This window comes from Lampris incognitus, chromosome 3 (genome assembly GCF_029633865.1).
Source record: "Lampris incognitus isolate fLamInc1 chromosome 3, fLamInc1.hap2, whole genome shotgun sequence".
NCBI classification, from domain to species: Eukaryota; Metazoa; Chordata; class Actinopteri; order Lampriformes; family Lampridae; genus Lampris; species Lampris incognitus.
In genome coordinates, this window is record NC_079213.1 from 62,419,309 (window position 1) to 62,433,145 (window position 13,837).

Genomic DNA, 13,837 nt, shown 5'->3' on the forward strand with positions numbered 1-13,837 from the left:
ATTAACAGCTAGAATGCCAAAGGTCTGCAATGCTGTAATTGCTGCAAATGGAGGATTCTTTGACGAAAGCAAAGTTTGATGTAAAAAAAATCTTATTTCAAATACAAATCATTATTTCTAACCTTGTCAATGTCTTGACTCTATTTTCTATTCATTTCACAACATATGGTGGTGAATAAGTGTGACTTTTCATGGAAAACACAAAATTGTTTGGGTGATCCCAAACTTTTGAACGGTAGTGTATATATATCACTTTTAAAAACACATTTACAATGCTTGACACTCAATCCAGAAAATATGAGTAAATACATAAAATAAATTGAATGAATATACAACATGGCACAGGGAGTAACAGACCAAGCTAAAAACGAACCAAACTAGAAGGCAGGGATGGGGATCTATAAAAAGGCTTGCCTAAAAAGATGAGCTGCTTACAATAGTCCAACGATTCAACAAATCTAATGGAGTGGGGAAGATTATTCCACAGGCTTGGGGCTAAAACTGCATAAGCGCGGTCACCTTTTGGTTTGCAGTTGGAGTGGGGGATGGATAAAAGACTGAGGTTTGAGGATCGGGGGAGTCAGGAACTGGAATGAGGAACGAGAAGATCAGAAATGTAACTGGGGGCAAGATCATGCAGTGCTTTAAATGTATCGGTAAACTAAATTATTCTGAATTTTATGGGAAGCCAGTGGAGGGACCTATGGCTAGTTCAAGTTAGTAGTCTAGCAGCCGCATTCTGAACCAACTGTAGACGATTTGAAGTAGCTTCGTTGAGGCCAGAGTAGAGGGAGTTACAGTAATCCAGATGGGAGAAAATAAAAGTGTGAATTAATATTTCGATATCCTTAAAAGAAAAAATATTTATGATTTTTGCAATATTTCTTAGCTGAAGAAAACAGGATCTGTGGGGATGATGTCTAAGACGCATGAGGAGGAGTTCATATTGGAGACTGTGCTCTCTAACACTGAAATTGTAATCAAATGAGGCTGGGCGAAAGAGGCAGAATTAACATGGGGTATGGAAAGAATGCAAGGATCAGGCTGGATTTTGGACCTGATATTCTCCACTTTATTTTCAAAATGAGTGAGAAATTGAGTTTTTGCTTTTCCTGCACTTGGTCTACGGGATGATTTTCTGTTATCACCAACATCTTACATTGATTTTAGGTTGTTTATTATGCCTTCATGAACACGTTCTTGATGTACGCTTACTCTACGCACTTGTGTGTATGTGTGCGCACACAGAACAAGTTTTGAGCCCCCCTGCGCCTCTTTCTTCAAACACGCCTTCAGCTGTACTGAAGTGAATCAGACACACTGCTTCAGCATGGTCAACTCTACGGCTCGACAGTACTTCTTCAGGGTAGTGGCCCTCAGCTCCACTGCAACAGCCAGTTCACCCTCCCTCTGCATCAACGGCAAAGACGCTGGTAAAGGAAACACACCTGTACAAGTATTCACACTGTAATGAAGGGCTGCTCTCTGAAATAGTGAACACTGTTGACAGATTAAACAGGATCATTTTTCCCCCATGTGTGTGAGGGGGGAGGGTGTTATATTTTCCTCCATTCACAGATTACCTTTTTTCAATTAAAGGTCCCTTGAAAAGAAAAAAAAATCATTCTTGTCACCTTGTTTGTCCGCTTACATCATCCTACCCTTCGGGGCGCACACTAAAAAAAAAGTCCAGTGAATGGGACTGAGACAAGTGATCGAATGCCACCAAATTGAAACTAGCCAGCAACATATCACAGCCCACATTCCTCTAAAATGGTCCCCTCATTATTGACTATAAGTCAAATCAAGCTCCTTTTCAATCACCAAACTCCACCCTACTGTTCCATTTCATTCAAATTGCTGAAGTTTGTGACGCTCTGATTGCCATTTCATGGGACCTTTAAGCAACCACTCTTCCCTGCCACATGAACTGTCAGTAGGCCAATCTGTCCACCTATCATCTGTTTAAAAATCCTCTTCGCTGCTCTCATTTTCACAGTTGCACACGTTTTAAAACCACGACTGTCAGCATTGCTGTTCCCTCGGGAGTTTACCCCTTCTAGATTAATATTTAGAGATGGGGCCAACAGTAAAGCTTGGGCTATCTATTTACATACTTGTTCAGCAGGTGCTTTTATCCAAAGCCACTTACGAGAGAGTCTACAGTTAGCAGATAAATTCCGATGTTACCAACTGGCACTGCAGAGCACGGCATAGTACTCACATTCACGACATAGTACTCATATTAGTAGTGTCAAGAAAACCTGTCAAGTCAAGTGCATTAACGTGGACGTAGACAACTTTTCAACTCACTCCTCCGGTGTTTCCAGGTGGTGTTATTGTTTGCGCTACTGTCGCAAAGACAATCCGACGTTGCAAACACGATCGATTTCGGTTTTTCTCAGAGCCATTGCCTAACAACACAGGAAACATGCTTCTCCGCATGCTAAAGTGAAATTGCCATAATTTATTTTACTATTATTATAATTTTCCCCCATTTTATCCCCAATTGTATCTGGCCAATTACCCCACTCTTCCGAGCCGTCCCGGTTGCTGCTCCACCCCCTCTTTGCCAAGCCGGGAGGGTTGCAGACTACCACACGCCTTCTCCGATACATGTGGAGTCGCCAGCCGCTTCTTTTCACCCGACAGTGAGAAGTTTCACCAGGGGGACGTAGCGTATGGGAGGATCACGCCATCCCCCCAGTCTCCCCCCCCCCGATCAGGCGCCCCGACCAACCAGAGGAGGAGCTAGTGCAGCGACCAGGACACACACCCACAATCCGGCTTCCCAACCGCAAACATAGCAAATTGCGTCTGTAGGGACGCCCAACTAAGCCGGAGGTAACACGGGGATTCGAACTGGCGGTCCCCGTGTTGGTAGGCAACGGAATAGGCTATGCTACGCTACCTGGACGCCCGAAATTGTCATAATTAATATTGAATTTGGAAACAATACCAATGACTGCCACCCAATGACTGCTGGGATAGGCTCCAGCATCCTCGCGACCCTGAGAAGGGGATAAGTGGTTCAGATAATGGATGGATGTATGGATGTTTAAGTAGATTTTCATCTCCTGATATTTGAAGGGGGCGGCGCCCCAGCGCCCTGTACTGGCCAGTAGCCACTGATGACAACTGAAAAGTCGGTTTGGAACCCTCTCAAATACCAGAGCTCTCTACATCCAATGAATGGCCATCCGAGGTTCACTCGTTTTATCTTGTCTTCTGTCACTTGCCCTCCTCACCTTCTTTGTCGCCTCCGTCAACTGGGTTCTTTTTCTTTTGCCGGGTAGTCTCCACAGTAACTTCTGTAGTTCCCCGGTCCGCCATTGCCTAGCCCGCTACTGGGCGGTTGATGCATGTCTTATGCTATAGATCAATTTGCCAGGAAAAAGTGTGCCCGGTGGCAGACCGAACTGCATAGTGAAAGTAAGGCTTATAGAGAACCAGTGTAAACGCTGATGGTGTCATTATTCTATAGCCATTTCATCATGTAATCAACATTTACTTCTTAATAAGTTAAAGCAAAAGAAAAGTTGTCTACTTCCACTTTAGGTATAGGAATATAGGAATGCCTTGGAGCATCGAGAGGCGAGGAACAGAGGACTCAAAGTACTAAGTAGATGTACTTTGCCTCAAGCTTGAAAAAAGGCAAATTGAGCTATTAAGTGCAAGTAGAATCAATGATAATGATAATGTTTTCTGAGTAAGTACAGGTGCAATAGTAACAGCTGGTTCCGATTCAAATTCATAGTAAAGAGTCACCATAGACTATTTAAGTATTAAGGTAGGCCTTGAAGAGAAAAATATCCAGGTCTTTCTTGAAGGAAGCGCATCAGTAGCTCTGATGGAGATCAGGACTTTTTTCCACCACTGTGTGGCATGGTGAGAGAAGAGTCTGGACTTAGAGTCTGTCACAATTGAAGAGAAGACAGATAATAGTCTACCAGAGGTACAATGAAGAGGGCGAGCAAGGAGTGTACACGTTGATGTGGGTTTGCAGGTAAGTTTGTGGAGTTTCCTCATCTGCCCAGGATGCCAACAGCAGGCTTTTAAATTGTATACGGGCAGCAGCAGGTAGCCAGTGTAAGGACACAAGGACAGGGTTTATGTGTGCAGAATAAAGCACGCAGCATCATTTTGGATTCACTGCAGCGGTTGGATTACATAGGCTGGGAGACCAGCAAGAAGTGCATTGCATTAGTCTAACCAAGAGAGCAGCAGAGGCTGGATACCAGCTGGGAAGCATGCTCTGATAGGTGTGATCTGATTCTGCAGATGGCATACAAAGCAAAGCGGCAGGAAGAGGAAACGGCCTCTTCCTGCCGCTGGTCAGGAAATTATAATCTTTCGTCAGCCATCATGACCAAGGTTTCCCATGGAACTCAATGTACCGAGACTGCTTTTGATATGTCCTTGGGGACAGAGGCGGTTGTCAGGAATGTGCGGGAGCTCGGTTTTGGATTAATTGAGCCGGAGGTGACGCGCCCTCATCTGAGCAGATATGTCAGTAAGGCAAGCGGCAACCCTCGCCGACAGGTCAGCATCATGTCAGAAACTAATAGTTGTCATTGGCATAGGAATGGCAGGAATAGCCATGTGCAGAGTTTCTTCTATCCACTGTTTTGGATTTCTAGATCATTGCAGACCAAGTCGTATCTTCCCTGACTGAAACACCATTTGGATGACATCACTCAATATTTCCAAAACACAGTTGGTATTTTATCATCGGTTGCTCATTTGTCGGCAAGTGTTCTTGTGTTAAGTTACACTCAAGAATATAATTTTTTACAGTTCACTGAGGAGAGCTGCTATTAAAAAGTCAACCTCATTTGTTTTAGTTCACCAAAAATGTTCACTAGAGGCCAGTTTCACATTGGGGCCTGGTCCATAGCAGCCATACATCAATTTGAAGTTATTGATCTTCTTCCTGATATCTATATTAATTTCCACATGCTCTCCCCTGGCGGCTCTTTCAGCTGTGAAGATGCACAACCCGATAATCTCTGACCTGAGACCAGTAAAAGACAAGCCTGGGTGTTTGGAGCTGGTGTGGCATAAACCTCAAGACTTCACCCTCACCCGCAAATCCATCTGCTCAGGCGCTGTGACCTACGAGCTACGATACGGCGCTGATGACCAGGTGCAGTACACAGTGACACTCCCTCACTACCTGTGCAAGTAGTACAATTTTCAGTCAGAAGCGAGCCTCGGGGTGGCGCCTACTGGATCTACACTGAAAAATGGAGAGTAACAAAGTCGCTCCTTGCAAGGGCAGAATGGGGTGTTAGTTGTAGAGGTGGGTGTACTGAGTAAAGTTGTCTTCACACTGTGACGCTATTGGCAGCGGTCTCAAGCTGTAATTTTGAACATTCCCAGTTGTTCCTGCATTTTTAATATGTTGAGTTATGTCCTTTCTGCGTTTTTATTTTATCTAATTTTTTTGAGCGTCTCTCCGAGTCAAATGCCTTATTTGTGCAGATTTTCACTTGAATCAATAAAACATATATACATTTTTTTCCACCCCTTTTCTCCCCAATTTTACTAGGCCAATTACCCACTTTTCCGAGCCATCCCGGTTGCTGCTCCACGCCCTCTGCTGATCCGGGGAGGGCTGCAGACTACCACATGCCTCCTCCCATACATGTGGAGTCGCCAGCCGCTTCTTTTCCCCTGACAAAGAGGAGTTTCACCAGTAGCACATGGGAAGATCACATTATTCCCCCCAGTTCCCCCTCCCCCCACCGAACAGAGGAGGTGCTAGTGCAGCGACCAGGACACATACCCACATCCGGCTTCACACCCACAGACACGGCCAATTGTGTCAGGAGGGACGCCCGACCAAGCCGGAGGTAACGTGGGGATTTGGTCTGGCGATCCCCATGTTGGTAGGCAACGGAATAGACTGCTACGCTACCCGGACGCCCCAATAAAATATAATTTGATGATGGCAGTTTAAGGTGATCAGTGGCTAGTAGACTTGTTAAAATATCGGTTTAGCCCATCTGTGGTTTGAACCAGTTTGAGTACTCTTTTAAATGGCCTTTCCTTTTAAAGGATAGTTCAGCTTTTCTCCAAACCTGGGTCTTATTTTTGCAGTTTTTATTATTCAGCATATTGGCTATGATATTGTTTTGCTACCCGGCTTCTTTCCTGATATTTAGGATGCAGGACCACCAGTTTTACAATGGTGTCTTACAGGGCATCAGTCGTAAAAAGACAGAAAGCCCTCGTTCCTCCATTAGACTGTGATTTCTCTTTACTTCTCAGTTTTGCTGGCCAGGTAGTTAATCAATAGGTATTACTACCTACGGTAAGTACAGGCTTCTCATTCCTCCAAGTTGAACCAGGAAGTAGCTCTGATGTGATGGACCAGTTTTGATAATACTGGACATTTCAGGTTACAACTTTTAACTTGTACTTTCATTTTCACTTCAAGATAAGGGGTTTAGGTAACTGGATTGAATTTGGAGTTTTTGAAACGTGTCTGACACTTTATCCAAAGGAGTTGAATCAAGTGCAACTGGACTTGGTATATATCCGTGAAGACGTTTCGCCTCTTGGATGAGAAGCAAAACGTCTTCACGGATATATACCAAGTCCAGTTGCACTTGATTCAACTCCTTCGGATAACCATGACCTGGATGAATGAGAACATTCACAGACATGTCTGACACTTGTTTTTTGATGCCCCATAAGGCACCATGCAAAACCGTGTCCAGCAGCGAACCTATGTTCTATATCTCCAAATAAAGCTGGTGAGCAAAATGATATCATAACTAAAATGCACAATAGTAAAAAATACACAAATAAGACCCAGGCTGTAAAAAAAAATAGAATTATCCTTTAATGTCTAAAACTTGTGTTGACTCACCGAGTTGAGTCAGTTCATCTGGACACAACGTCTTGATGCATGTTCATAATGCCGCATGTCAGTTGCTTTCAAACCCCAAAACACTCTGTGCCAGAGGTTGGTCCACCCCAAGGATCGGGTCCCCGGCACAAACAGAACAATATAGTGTACACTGTTAAGTCCCAGGAAGACTGTCATGACTTGTACATCGGGGAAACCAAACAGACGCTGGCCAAGAGGATGGCACAACACAGGAGAGCTAACACATTAGGCCAGGACTCCACAGTCTACACCATCTACAGTCTACACCACCTACACGCCAGTGGCCACTCTGTCAAGGATGAGGATGTGCACATCCTTGATAGGGAGGAATGCTGGTTTGAACGGGGAGTCAAGGGGGCCATCTATGTGAAGGGCCCAGGAACACCAAACCGACTAGCGGCAACGAAGGCCAACTGTTGCGTTGCCTCACATCACCTGCAGTCTGGGCCATAAAGTAGCACTTAAACACACCGCAAAGACTACAGCCGACAGCCAATTAGCATGTACGTATGTTCTGCACTGATTCGCTAAGCTGAACAGCCAATCAGAGTGCTCTCTCTAACCGACGGGCTCCGCCGATTCAACACGCTGAATCAGCTGAAGAGTTGCCGACAGGGGTCCGACTGGTACCGGCGGTGCGGGACACACTGCAAAAACTAGGGTCACAAACGCTCACTGACGGTCCGACATTGGCCGACGGTTGACCATTGGCTTGATGTGTCAGGGCCTTAAGAGGGAACGACCATCCCTGAACCGGGGGGGGGGGGGGGGGGGGTAAGAGTACGTCTGTCGCCATCTTACAATGCTGTGATTGCAACTATTCTCTAATCCTCTGTGAATAGTATAATAACCGAAACCAGCGATCATCGAAACTCTAGTTAATGGTCAGGTCACACCCATATTTGCATATGAAACTGGACATTGGTTTTGGGCAACTGTATCGTGTATTGTTTATAAGGGTGGGGATACCTGCAGTCAGTTTATACTGAACATGTCACTTAGTTGCGTGATGAAACGTATCTGTCAATAAACATTGTGTCCAGATGAACTGATTCAACCTTCTGTGATATGGACACAACGGTTATTGACAGATACCTTTCATCATCATGAAAGTGACCTCTTCATTCTCAACTGACTGCAGGTATCCCACCCTTATAAAAAGCTGCATAATGACCGAAACCAGCGATCAGTTTTATATGCAAATTGTCGTGACCGATAACTAGATTTTCATGGGCCATGTGTACTATAGAGGGTATGCGGTTGACGTCACAGATGCGGAACTCACAGCGGTAATGCGCCGCTGAGTGGCAAAAAGACTGAGTGGCAGCGTTAACGTCCAGCTGGAATACAGCGAAAACGCATCTAAAATGGGACAGAGCTGTTGTGCGATAGACTGCACTAATAGATTTCACACGACATCGGAGTTGTCTTTTTACAGACTACCGAAAGATAAGGTCAAGAGAAACACATGGATCGCTGCAATTCGCAGAAACAACTGGAATCCAGGCACCGAATCATGGATTTGCGTTCCCCGGTTTGTGTCAGGTAGGCTAACGTTAGGCTATGTTAGATTTTTGGGTAACGTTAAATGGAAAAATCATAGTCATATACTGTACTGACTACTGATCTGTTGAGATATGACACCAGCGTATTTGTATGACTATGTGTTACTGTGTACTATTATTTTGTTTACGACTTTGTTTGTCCACAAGTGGGCGGTGTTGTGCTTGCATGCGCGGATTGATTACGTCACTGAGACGCCGTTCATTTTTTCTTCATCTCCCCAAACTACCGAATAAACGGAGCCTGCATTTTTCCCTCCAGCAGAAGTTCGGTAGTCAGTACGATTCTTTATAACGGTTTAATAATCCACTTAATCTGCGCAGAGATAGACATAGAGAGAGAGTAGAGAGAGTCTACGGGTGTTGCGGGAACATTACATTGGTAAGGGCAGAACCCGGATTGTCACTCTGTATGTAACATTGACTGGGCTAAAGAAAGCTGATAATGAGACGATAACCGAATACATTATCCGAGCTGAACAAATCATTACGGCTCTCAAAGGGGCGGGAGAAGCACCGAGTGAGGGACTAATGATGGCCATGGTGATGAGGGGGTTACCTGAGAAATATAAGCCATTCACTCTAATGGTGACACATGGCGACAGTGAGTTGACATTGGGACAATTTAAGGCCAAATTGAGAAACTTTGAGGCGGCAGAAGATGTAGCTAATGCTACAGCATCGGACGAGACGTCCGAGAGGGTGATGAAGGCCCACGCAGCGCCTAAGAAAAAGCCAGTGAAACGCTGTGAGGGAGAAGATGATCAAACGGTGTGCTGGCGATGCGGTGACAAAGGCCATCGTAAATCGGACTGTTCACGCAGCGTGTGGTGCAGCTTCTGCCGGATCAAGGGTCACACGGACAAAGTGTGCAAGAAGAAGGACCGCGCTGATGGAGCCAGATGTGCACGCGAGCAAGGTGACGGCGGCGGCGGTGGTCACGGAGCAGGTCGAGGTCAGGGACCGGGAAATACTGTGGAAGAAGAGAACTACATCTTCAGAGTGCAGGCTGGAGAGACCAGCTCAGCAGGACCAGGACGACGGCAACAGTTCAAACCAGGAATGATTGTGGACTGTAGGGCTTCTTCCCACATAGTCAATGATAAGAAGAAGTTCAAGAGCTTTGACAGCTCGTTCGAGCCAGAGAAACACTGCATGGAGCTGGCGGACGGTAAGCGCACCTTCGGTGTGGTGCAGGGCAGGGGAGATGCTACGGTATGTCTGCTCGACAGTGAGGGGCGACGGTGTAGAGTGACACTGCGGAACGCACTATATATTCCATCGTACCCCCAAGAGCTCTTCTCTGTGAAGTCTGCGACAGCACACGGAGCCAGTGTGTTCTTCGAAGAGGGCAGAGGTGCCCTGATGTCACCGGATGGTACCAGGTTTGACATTTTTGTACAGGGGAAAATGTACTATTTGCAAACTGAATGTGTTGTTGAAAAGTGCCATGTGAGCCATGATATAGAAACTTGGCATGAGATAATGGGCCACTGCAACTATGACGATATCATAAAGCTACAGGATATCACTGATGGTATGCATATAAAGGGTAAAGTGTGTAAACCTGACAAAGAGTGTGCAGTATGCATAGAAGGGAAGTTTACCCAAAACAGAGTACAGAAAAATGTACAGACTGACGGTACACCGTCAGCACCCGAGGATGATGACGCGGAGCACCCAAGGGTGACATCACAAGCCTCAGCCAGTGGGAGGTACCCCCAAAGGGAACGCAACCCTCCGAGATATCTGACTGACTATAGTCAGGGTGACAGTGATGACAGCTCACCCACTACTATAGATTATGCATACAGGGCAGTGTGCGGTGTCCCTCTGACCTTTAAAGAGGCCATGGAATCGCCAGAATCAGAAAAGTGGTCCAGGGCAATGGACGAGGAAATGGAGTCTCTAAGAGACAACAAAACATTCACCCTTACGAAATTGCCAGAGGGCAAGAAAACAGTGGGAGGAAGGTGGGTGTATTCGATAAAGACAGATATAGACGGACACGACAAGTACAAGGCTAGATTTGTAGCAAAGGGATATAGCCAGAGAGCTGGGGTGGATTATGGGGAGACATTTTCGCCAACAGCCAACCTAACAAGTGTTCGAGTGCTTCTACAGAAGGCGGCTCAGTATGACTTGATTTTACACCAGGTGGATGTAAAGACGGCCTATCTTCATGCCCCCATAGACTATGACATATACATGGAACAACCTGAGGGTTATATTGAGAAGGGAGAAAAACTAGTGTGTAAACTAGAGAAGTCAATCTACGGCCTCAAGCAGTCTGGCCGCAATTGGAATTTACTGTTACACGAGTGTTTGACAGGTGATGGTTTTACACAAAACCAATCAGACCATTGTGTGTACTCCAAGGAGTCAAAGGAAGGGAAAACGATCATTATAACCTGGGTAGATGATCTTATCATAGCATCAAGCAGCACAGAGATGCTGAGTAAAGTGAAAAAGATGCTGTCCACAAAATTCAGGATGAAAGATCTGGGCAGGTTAAAGTGCTTTCTTGGGATGGACTTCACTCAGTCCGCCAACTGTGTAACAGTTTCACAACAAAGGTACTCTGAGAAAATATTGGAGCGTTTTGATATGCAGGAGTGCAGGGTAAGAGAAACCCCATGTGAGCAGAAATTAGACTACTCAGAAGATGCACCAAAAATGTTAGATGTGAAAAAGTACAGAGAGGTGGTCGGGAGTCTAATATACTTAGCTACATGTACACGTCCAGATTTATGTTTTGTTGTGAGCAAGCTATCTCAGCATTTTGCAGAGCCTACTGAAGAGCAATGGGTGACAGTAAAACATGTGTTTCGTTACCTTAAGGGCACCACAGACAAACAGCTCTGTTACAGGAAGAGCGACGAGAAGCTTGGCTTACAGGCATATAGTGATGCCGACTGGGCTTCAGATACTGCGGATAGACGCAGCACATCAGGTTACTGTGTGAGCATGAGCAGGGGAAGTGCACTTATCTCTTGGAAAGCCAAGAAACAAGCTACTGTGGCACTTTCTACGTGCGAGGCGGAGTATATGGTTCTGGCTTTAGCCATCCAGGAATGTATTTATGTTGAACAGTTACTGGGAGGTATTGATTCATATGAATACAAGAGAACAGTGATTTATGAGGACAACCAGCCGACAATAGCTTTGGCGAAGAACCCGGTGTGTAGGCAACGCTGCAAACATGTGGATATCAAATACCACTTTATAAGGTCTACCATAAGAGAGGAAAGGATGTCATTGGTGTATTGCCCTACAGACGAAATGGTTGCGGATGTAATGACGAAGCCCGCATCCAAGGTAAAACTGAAGACATTTGCTAAGGCAATGTTTGGTGTGTGAAATGTGAGTGGTATGGGTTATACCAAGTTTTATTTTTATTTTTATTTTTGTTCTATGAATAAGAAAAGGTATACGGTAAGCTCATGATTCATAAGTGGGAGTGTTGAGATATGACACCAGCGTATTTGTATGACTATGTGTTACTGTGTACTATTATTTTGTTTACGACTTTGTTTGTCCACAAGTGGGCGGTGTTGCGCTTGCATGCGCGGATTGATTACGTCACTGAGACGCCGTTCATTTTTTTCTTCATCTCCCCAAACTACCGAATAAACGGAGCCTGCATTTTTCCCTCCAGCAGAAGTTCGGTAGTCAGTACGATTCTTTATAACGGTTTAATAATCCACTTCATCTGCGCAGAGATAGACATAAAGTATTAGTCTAGTCTTCTAACATGATCAATTAAATATTTAGCATCTTTCATAAGTTTTTGTCAGCATACCTTCAGGTTTTGCTTTGTGTATTTCCCTGACGTAGAAATCAAGTACATATAAACATCAGGAAACTCGATTTGCGGCCAAATGTTAACGTTCGTGGACCACTGGTTATTTGGTAAACTGTACGGGTTACTGACAAACCCAACTTCCTTTAATTTAAGCAGATAATCTTGCATTATAATCCCGGGTTCACCGTTTCCCCTACTAGAAGCAGCCGTGTTGCGGGATGTTTTGCCACTCACTGCGACCGAGGGGGCGTGTCTCAGTGGGAAAGTGACGTCAATGCAGAGGATTTGGGAATGTTTGCAATCACAGCTTTGTAAGATGGTGACAGATGTACTCTCCAAAGGTTCGGGGATGGTCGTCTCCTCTTCACATAGATGGCCTCTTTGACTCCCCGTTCAAACCAAGATTCCTCCCTATCAAGGATGTGCATCCTCATGCTTGAAAGAGTGGCCACTGGCCTGTAGATGGTGTAGACTGTGGAGTCCTGGCCTGTAGGTGGTGTAGACTGCGGAGTCCTGGCCTGATGCGTTAGCTCTCCTGTGCTGTGCCATCCTCTTGGCCAGCGTCTGTTTGGTTTCCCCGATGTACAAGTCATTGCAATCCCCCTGGCACTTAACAGTGTACACTATATTGTTCTGCTTGTGCCGGGGGACCCGATCCTTGGGTTGGACCAATTTCTGGCGTGGTGTGTTTTGAGGTTTGAAAGCAACTGAGACGTGGTGTTTGGAAAATACACGTCTCAGCTGTTCCGACACTCCCACCACATACCGAATCACCACTGGTTGATACTTATGCAGCTGTTGTCCTTCTCTCTTCAATAGGCTGATGCATTGTTTGGGCTTCTTCCTGGCTCTCACAAACGCTCAGTTAGGATAGCCACACATAATCAGGGCCTGTTTAGTGTGGGATTTCCCCCCTTCTCCATCCATTGTGTCAGTGGGGGCGTTGTCAGCTCGGTGATACAGCATCCTGATGACTCCTAGTTTGTGCTGCAGTGGATGATGAGAGCCAAACCTTAAGTACTGATCAGTATGTGTTGGTTTACGGCAGGGGTCGGGAACCTTTTTGACTGGGAGGGCCATAAAAGCCAAATATTTCTAAATATATTTCATTGAGAGCCATATAGTATTTTTAACGTATAATAAATTAAATATGTCTTACTTTTAATGCGACTTCTGGTGCTGCATGGTTTTGCTGATGGCCTTGTAGTCTGGTTCATACGTGGTGAGGTTGAGCTTCATGCAGGCGTTGAGGCTTCCATCAGTTAAACGTGAGCGTAGGTTGGTCTTAATGTTCCTCATATGCGAGAAAGACTGTTCACATGCATATGTAGAGCCAAACATGGTCAATACGGCAATACTCACACGCTGCATTGTGTGGTATGTCACAGGAAGCTCGTTCCAAGTTTTAAGAATCAGCTGGTCTTCAGGTTGAAGATTTTTAATTTCTGTCCACTTGTGTTCCCTCGCCAGCTCTGCTCGCTGTCGCGCAAGACTTTCCAACTCTCCATTAAGTGACTTGAACTTACTCATCCACATGTCTGATGCCTTCAGGTCAGCAACTTCCAGCTCAAA

At 45.4% G+C, this 13,837-nt stretch overlaps 1 protein-coding gene across 5 annotated transcripts in view; it reads left to right on the plus strand.

Moving 5' to 3' along the window:
- The window catches only part of LOC130109577 (interleukin-31 receptor subunit alpha), an 88,656-nt gene that overhangs the window by 14,596 nt on the left and 60,223 nt on the right, over positions 1–13,837 (plus strand). For all 5 annotated transcript variants that reach the window (XM_056276533.1, XM_056276536.1, XM_056276537.1 and 2 more), the window contains 2 exons: positions 1,249–1,433; positions 4,983–5,146. In XM_056276533.1, coding sequence (XP_056132508.1) covers positions 1,249–1,433; positions 4,983–5,146 — 349 coding nt within the window. The remainder of the gene's footprint in view (positions 1–1,248; positions 1,434–4,982; positions 5,147–13,837) is intronic.